The 8588-nt window shown below is 44.3% G+C and overlaps 1 protein-coding gene across 4 annotated transcripts in view; it reads right to left on the bottom strand.

The window, feature by feature from the left end:
• Nucleotides 1-6442, bottom strand: part of rnf220a (ring finger protein 220a) — a 172328-nt gene extending 165886 nt beyond the window's left edge. For all 4 annotated transcript variants that reach the window (XM_078287523.1, XM_078287525.1, XM_078287524.1 and 1 more), the window contains exon 1: nt 5791-6442. In XM_078287523.1, coding sequence (XP_078143649.1) covers nt 5791-6442 — 652 coding nt within the window. The remainder of the gene's footprint in view (nt 1-5790) is intronic.
• Between the last annotated feature and the right edge of the window lie 2146 nt (nt 6443-8588).

Here is an 8588-nt window from a genome sequence, read left to right as displayed (position 1 = left end):
AAGTGAAAACCTAGTAGGATGGAAGGCAGAATAAGGCATCACCCCACTAAGAAAATGATACATGATTCCTTGAAAAAGTTGATTTGCATTAAAAACAAGTTAATTAATCTCACCTCAGTGGTGTATTTTTTCCACTTGTTTTAAGAAACATAAGATTTTAAGACTCACTGTTAGATTAAATGTTCTGTTAAGGTGGATATTTGCCTGACTATATTTGTCTATTACACCTAACCAATGTAAAAAGCCAATCTGTGCACTGTACACTGCAAAGAAAATGACAAGCTTGGCATGGGAATTTAATTTGTATCCAAACCTTTTAAGCACATAAGGATGTTTTGGGTCAAATTATGACACAATAGTTTTGCTAATTTCAATACATCCAGCTTGTTCTCAGGATAATGTAACTTGTTTCAAGAGATTGACACAAAGAAACTGTCTGCAAGCAAGTTTCTTGTTTAGAGATTGAATTCTTCGTTTCGGAATGATTTCATACTGACATGATTCAAGTGAAATTGAGTGAAATTAGCCAAACTATCTGCCAGTCTAGTAAGATGATTTGACTGAAAGCAGCTCAGAGTAAGGCCAGTACAGTAAGTGCAGTGCAGTGTCTGCGTGTCTTCAGCCTGTTGTCTTAAGAATTCCTCTGCTTTTATTTCGGTCAGGAAGGCAGCGAGGCAGATGGGATCTGCGTTTCAGCTCAACATCTCTTCTTCTCTCTCCCCCCCCTCACCATCCTCCCTCCTTCCTTCTCTCCTTCCTTCCCCCATCCATTTTTTATTATTGCTTTTATCCCTCCTTTTATCTCGCTCCCCCCTCCCTCATACCTTCCCTTCCCCTCTGCTCTCTCTCTCTGTCCTACAAACATGGATGTTTTCTCTGTTTTCCTGCCAGTCATTTATGTCTCAGTCTCTTTTTCAATCATACATGTGTCCTCTTGTATCCTCCTCTCAATCTTTTTTCCTAATATTTGGTTTTATCAGAATCTTTTCTTCTTCCTGCTTTTTTTTTTTTACTCGTGGTTGCAAGCAAAATTTCTGCAGAACAATAAAAACTGATTGGGGTAGAAAGCTTGCTAGCTAAACTCTGTAGCTAGTTAGCTAGCAGCTACCTAGTTAGCTAAATTATAGCTAGAAAGAAAGAAAGAAAGAAAGAAAGAAAGAAAGAAAGAAAGAAAGAAAGCAGTGGGATGAGGAAGCTGGGTTAGGCATCCAGGGTCAGGTTCAGTGTACAGCTCTGTGCCTTGTAAATGTGCAGAGCGGGGAGAATGCAAACAAACAGACTACAGCTGTCACACACTCGCAGTGGGAGATGTGCACACACACACACACACGCACACACACACACACACACACTGCGAGAGGGAGGGAGGAAGTGAGAGAAGGAGGAAAAGGAGAGAGACAAAGAAGAGAAAGAAAGATAAGAGAGTCTGAGGAAAACAAAGATGATGGGACGTGCTGGAGACAGACACACACACACATATACACACACACACACATAGACACACACACGCAAAAAACATCAAATCCCCTCCACAAACAAACAAGTGTTCTGGCTCGCCTGCAGCCTCTGCGAGGGCGGATTGTTTCATTTGTCAACACTCCCATTAATTCCAATCACACATCCCATAATTCCCTTCCCTCTTTTTACTGTACGCACAACTCCCCCCCTCCCTCCGCTTTGTATCCCTTCATTCGTGTGCTAAAACCTTACAACATGAATACAGTAATGGTAATAGCTTCTACAATAATACGACATGCGTAGTCCTCTTAAGGCATGATGGGGCCTTTATGCGTGGGTTTAGCGGCTGACAGGTTAGCGGGTTTAGCTAACAGCCAACGTGCCTGCCGGTGCAGTGGGGGGATTTGGAAGGGCTTAGCATAGAGTAGGCCACTGTTGCTTGGAGTGGCAGGCGGCAAGCTTGGCAGGATTGCATGCAAGGAAGTTGGTATTGTAGTTTTTTTCTTTAGGTTATTTTAATGTTTTATTACATAGTATGCGGCAGAGAGGTGTGAGGATCGCCTTCACACCTGGCATTAACATCCGTCCTGGGTGATGGGATGGTAATCGCATAGAGCAAAAACGCATCAAATCTGATGGATGAATGAAATCCAGATGTAAATGCAGCCAAGAGTTAATGAGGATCTGGATCACGTTGAAGATCAGACCGCCCTGATCCACCTGCAGGAGCGGTCAGGGATGTATCAGGGTTTTATACAGTGAAGTTGGTGTTTTTTTTTAGGTTACTTCAACATTTTCCTTGACTATATGCAGTAGAGAGCTGCAGGAAAGGTGTGAGAGGTGGGAGATCTCCTTTGCGCCTGGAATTAACATGCATCCTGGGTGATCAGATTGTCATCGAAAGCACATTAAAATCCAGGTGTAAATGTACCAGAGGTGCATTGATGATCACCCAAATAATCACCCAAACCACTTCCAGAGGTGGTCAGTGGTCGGAGACACATTTGGCCACATTAACAACATTAACAAGTGTAAATGCAATGCATCTCCAATCCATGTATAGCAACTAAGGGAAAAACTTTTGTATGTGGCTACTAGGAAGCGCACATGCGAAGCAAAGAGGTTATACTCTCAGATCATAACATACTTGTGTATTGTTAGGATATTCATGAATGGAGAACAAGCTAAATGAACGTAAATTTTACAAGAGGAAGTGACATGTACTTCAATCTGTATTTTGAAGAGAGAGGAAGAAATCTGCATGTTAATGGCAGCTGTCACTGTTATCCAGCTACATTATATCTGGACATAATCCAGATAAGAGACACATTTTAATGCCAGGTATAAAGGTCATGAGTCAGATTCAAAGCTACATCACAAGTACACTGTGCCCACCATAGCTAGTTGAGACATGTATAAATACATAAACTTTGAATTGAAACACTCCATCTACGTTCAGAGTATTCTTAAGATATTGAGCATTAAAGTTTTGATAACCCACAGATTAACAGTAATCTAATACATTTTTTTAAATTGGTAATTTGATTGCCACCCAATACATTTTCAAACCACCTCTAACATGTCGATAATAACTCAGTCTTTGGACCAAAATCTCAGATGAAACTGTACACTGCTTGTTGTGAAGTAGCAACTAGTGAAGCTACTATGTGTGAAGCAGCGTGAAGGCTGCTAGTTAGCTAATGTGTGTGTGAAGCGGCGAGAGCACTGTTCTCATGGGATCGTACCACAGTGTTGTTTGTTCTTTGCTCCTCTACTGGATAGCCAAACCCAGTGAAGGAGAACCCATAATTCCTTTCTGTAAGGGAGTGCCTCTGCACATCCAATTGCATTAGAGGCCTTTGGTAGAGGTAGAGGCTAGTTGTGCCAAGATTTAACCTGATTAGATACAGATACAGCCGTTCCAAAAGACGGCACAAAAGCCACGCGCCCGCCTCCTATTCTGTTTTTCTTCTTTTTCCGTCTTCGTTCGCCGTGTTCACAGATCTGCGGTGATAAACGTGGCACATCTGACAGTGACACACCAGGGACTGCGAAGATATCTGGGAGGCTGCATTTCTACCCCAGTAGCACCTGCTCAGTGCTGTCGCCAAATGAGATGTGTATGTAAAGTGTATGTGAAGCAGGTCAGGGTTTTACGTAAGTTGGCTGAATCAACACAGTCTGTGTCAGTGGCAATAACGATCCATTCTATCCATTCTAAAACTGCCTCTGATGAGTAGAATACGACTGCTGACCCTGATTCAGAGCCAAACCACTTAAAACACAAAGCAAAATGTCAAAAATGCATGGGTGTCAATTGGAAAAAATAACCCCTCAACTCCTGAAAAGTTGATCTTTTGGAAGTGAGTAGGTGAATTCTAGTAGTTCCATGGACACTCTTGTAGAAGAACTGAACGGAACAAGACCACTGTGAATATATCTAATCCTTCAGGAGAGTTGGTATTTCTCTCTCTTGTTATCATAGTATCACTGCTTCTGTCTTTGTTTCACTCTTTCCCTCTCTCTTTAGCTTTATGTGCCCTTTGATATCTTTCTCTGTCCTTCTCTTTTCTCTATTTCCCTCCCTCCTTCCTATCCCCCCCCCCCCCCCCCCCCCCAGCCATTGGGTGTCATTTTCCCAATTTCCCTCTCTCCATCCCTCCCTTCATATCTCTCTCTCTCTCTCTCTCTCTCTCTCTCTCTCTCCTGCGGTGGTCTTTTTATCGGATCAGTCTCAGGTCGTCGCCTCTGTCTCTCATGTGTTCCATCAAGGATGCATCCCTCAAACACACACACACACACACACACTACAAAAAGCCCAGAGATGGAGAAGGATGGAAAAAGAGAGGAAGAGAGAAGTAAAGGAAGACAGAAAAAAGGGGAGAGATGTGGATAATGAATGTAAGAAAGGAGAGACTGAATGACTAAAAGAGACAGAAAGTGAAATACTGCCTCTTTCAGTTTAATTATGCACTATAAGCGCACCTCTCTCTCTCTCTCTCTCTCTGTCTCTCTCTCTCTTTCTCTCTCTCTATCTCTCTCTCGCTCTACCAATTTGTCACTGAGATCCGATGCAGCTTGTTGACATGTGTAGGAGATGTCGGTGCTCATGCTGAGTGCTGTTTGTGTGTCTGGGAGAGTGTTTGTGCATGCTTGTGTGTTTGTGCTTTGGGCTCTTACACCCCCTCTCCCACATCCCTTTTTATCACACACACACACACACACACACACACACACACACACACATACGCACACACACACACACACACACACAAACATACACACACACACATCGCCTGCCAAGGTTTTGGATATGTGGGTAAATCTTTTGGCAACCGGGCTGCCAGCGTGGAGCTATGATGAATGCTGATGGCAAAGAGCATGGCCGGTCTCTGAACCAGTCACTCGCATGCACACACACACACACAGACACACACAGACACACACACACACACACTAATCAGATTCCCAGTGCGTGAGGGCCAAATGGCCTCCTTCCACTGGTGAATGCTAATGTGACCAGCGGAGCTTGTGGGCTTGTGAAACAAGGAGAGCGAGAGCCAGGAGAGATGATGACAAGAGAACATAGATGGGATTGTTTACTGGCGTGTGTGATGCTATAGTGTGTCAAGATAGGCCTTCCTTTACAAATTACAGCAAATTGTATTTAGCTGATAATTTGAGAATCAAGATTAGATTTGGCTGTGCGTGTGTTTGTGTATGTCTTGCTGTATAGGATGTTTAAAATAGAATACCTAGAATGAGTGCAGGAAGTATGACACAACAACCACACACAATAATCCAAAAAGCATATAGTGGATCTAAGACAATAGTTCATAAATGTGCTTTTAGGGCTGTGTCTGGTATGTAATGGACATATCAGTACAAAAGTTCACAATAAAAGACAGAAGGAAAAGGTAGGTGGGGTGGATAAATGTGCTTTCATTTTAGCACATTGAAATATTACACAATTTATCATTTTAGTATAGAAGGTGATGCTGATTTATGCATGCATTGAAAGAGGCTTTTAGAAAAATAATTTATGCCTGGTGTAAGTCCTCAGATGAGTTATGTGTTTGGATCTGTTTGACTTTTTGAGTAAATTTATAGTAAAAATCATTTGGAATGACTTTAGTTGGCCTTAAACTTTACAAAGAACACACAATATTTCAAAACACCCCTAGTAATATGTATCAAGACTTGATAATGCTGCATTGATGATGCAATAGCGCAGCCATTTCAGGCTAATGTTACATGTATGTGCAACTCAATGTTGTGTTTGCATTTTTCCTCAAGTGCAATGTGGAACAGCTATAGTAAATTGCTACTCACAGCGTTCGATGCGGTCCTCGGGGCTGGAAGAGGTCTCTCGGTCAGACAGGAGGCCTGATACGGCGAAGATCTTTTTCCCGGCGTCCTCCACTGCCTTCAAGGCTCCGCTGGGCGAGCTTCCCGGAGGGATCTGGGCGCCGCCGAAGTCGTACTCTTTCCCCTCAGCGTCGGAGTACCGCAGGTGGGGAGAAGCATCTGCGTCCAGGCAGCCTTTGAGGCGCTTGGCCGGGGTGAAAGCGGACTGGTACCCCCCTGGCACCCCGTCCCGATCTTCGGGGGAGGCGAAGGGCCTGAAGGCGCCGACGCCGCTGTGATTCAGCATGCTGATCGGTGAGCAGTCCAGGTTAGGTGGGGCAAACTGGTGATGGAGGTGGAGGAGGGACGGAGGGAAATCCCTATTAGGGAATCCGGGCGGAACGCCGCCTTGGCGGTGGTACATCGACGCAAAAGTGTACGAACCGTTGTTAAACGGCAAATGGACGTCTTTCTCAACGGAAACCGGAACGCCGAACGGGCGCGGTTGCTGGCAGGGAATGGAGGCGTCGCGAGAGGCTTCAGCAGTGGAGGCCAGGACCATGAGGGCTGGGGAGGCCAGGGGGTTGGGCAGGTAGGAGGAGCTCTCCATCTTGAAGGCCGCCCGGTGGAGGTCCATGTTTGGATGTAATAACGAGGTGGTGAGGTCTTTAGGAGGAGGAGGAGGAGGAGATGGTTCCTCCTCAGCGAGATGGGAGACAATGTCCAAGACCCTTGGAGAGGGCCTGAAGGAAGCGAGTGAATTCGGGTTGGAGGGTTAGGTGAAGAACTAGACCTTTTGGGGGAAGGGGCTCTGAAAAGAGCCCTGAGTGGGGAAGGAGAGTACACTTGAAGGGTTGGTCAGCTCACTTCGGTTCAGATTAGTCCACTTCAATGCAGTGAAATTCAGTTCAGCTGTCTTAAGATAAATTCAATTCAGTTGAGTTCAGTCCAGCCAGCTCAGTCCATCCACCTCACTGCAGTTAGTTCTGTTCAGTCCTGTACACTTCAGTTTGGATCAGTTCCGTTCTGGAGATATATACAGTCACGATAGATGCTCAGAGTTAAGTTGTTCCTCCAGGGTCGTCAGCACTAAATGCCTCCCTCTTGGAGAGTTTGTTGGAGGTGTTGTGGGAGTCGGAGGGTCCAGGGAAGGCGGTGATCCGTAGGTCCTCAAAGCTGGTTCCTCATCTTCATGTGGTCACCAAACTGGAGGGAATGAAACACAAGCATTAGATTTTAGGGTTAGTGTCAGAGAATATACTTAATAGGTATCAACTGCATCCAACAAGTGCCACACTTTTGTTGAGCTTGGTCAGGTAGGTCCATATTACTATATTACAGAAACCTTGCGTCAAGCCAACTTTTTTTAGGACAGTAAAACTGAGAAATGCTACCATTGAAACCAAAATTTTCCCATTGATGTCCATGCATTTTTGAGATATTTAAAGTCCATTATGAATAATTTGTCTAGGTCCCAAGTTTATTAATCATTTCCTAAACATGGCGATCAGTTCCCAATTGTAGTCAAAAAGGACATGGTGTTCAAAAGCCATAAAGGCTGAAGAGACATATACTATCAATCCAAAGTGGGCTTCTGATAACCCCAAAGACATTCCCTTGCTCAACAGGTTGTTATGGTGTAAGGACATCACATCCTGTGTATTGGTAAAGCAATAAAAAAAAAAAAACTGCCATGCAAGCAAATCATTAGCTTACATGGAAAGACAGGAAAAACACAGCTGTTCCAACTCCTCTGCCAAATGAAACAGAAACAAAAATGAAACCTCTCAGCTCAATTTTGCTCTTAAACTCATTTGGACTTGTGATTCAAATTGTGCTGGGTAAAGATAATTAGATCTACAGCTTGACAAAAACGTCAATGTTGGACCATTACAATACAACTTAAGCTGGATTGATACAGGAACAACTCTATGCACTTTCCCCATTTGGACAGTCCTGGAAAGATCCTATGTGTCCACAAAGACTTTAAAATCAGATCCTTTGTGCCTACATCAGAACGTACATTATCCATAATACACATGCAGATGCCTTCATGCGTCCCTTCACAGTTTTCTTATAGACCTCTTCATCTTCCATATAGAAGGTGCATTCAGAGACAAAAGGCATTCTTCTCTTTCACCAAACAAAGATCAATGTCTTTCCCTCGATGTGTGCGTAGTAGGAAGGAGAGGGGCTGAGTGGAAAATTTTGAAAAAAGGAGCCGTTGGAAGCCAATGGCTTCAAGTCACAGCCTTTGGGGAGAAAATGTCCTGAAGTTGACACTGTTGTTCAAGCCACAAATTCAGAACCTCTTGGGAGCAAATGTCCTCAAGTTGACACTGTTGATCAAACCCCGTAAATCCCAGCCTTTACACAAAAGCCAAGAACTATTTCAAACCCCCAAAACTTCTGTCCCTCTCTCTCTCTCTCTCCCCTTTCCGTCCTCGTCTTTCCACTTCAGTTCAAATAAAAACTCCTCCAACTGTTTCCACGTCACATCTTTCCATCCCCGGTCTCTCCACCCCGCCACATCTCTCCTTTTCCTCCCATCTCCTCATCTCATCTCTCTCCAAATGTCCCCTCCTTGTCCTCCATCCTCCTAATCTCTCCATCTCCTCCTCCTCCTCCTCCTCTTCTCCTCTCCATCCTCATCTCCTCCTCTCATCTCTCTAGCCCTATCTCTCCTCCCTCCCTCCTCCATCTCAGATCTCGGTCTAAGCGGCTTATTCCTACCATCTCCCAGGATCTTATTGGACCAGAACCACTTGTCTTAAGATAAGGAC

The sequence above is a fragment of the Centroberyx gerrardi genome, chromosome 13 (genome assembly GCF_048128805.1).
Source record: "Centroberyx gerrardi isolate f3 chromosome 13, fCenGer3.hap1.cur.20231027, whole genome shotgun sequence".
NCBI lineage: Eukaryota > Metazoa > Chordata > Actinopteri > Beryciformes > Berycidae > Centroberyx > Centroberyx gerrardi.
Note: the sequence above shows the minus strand (reverse complement) of the source record. Positions and strands in the feature narration are given on the sequence as shown.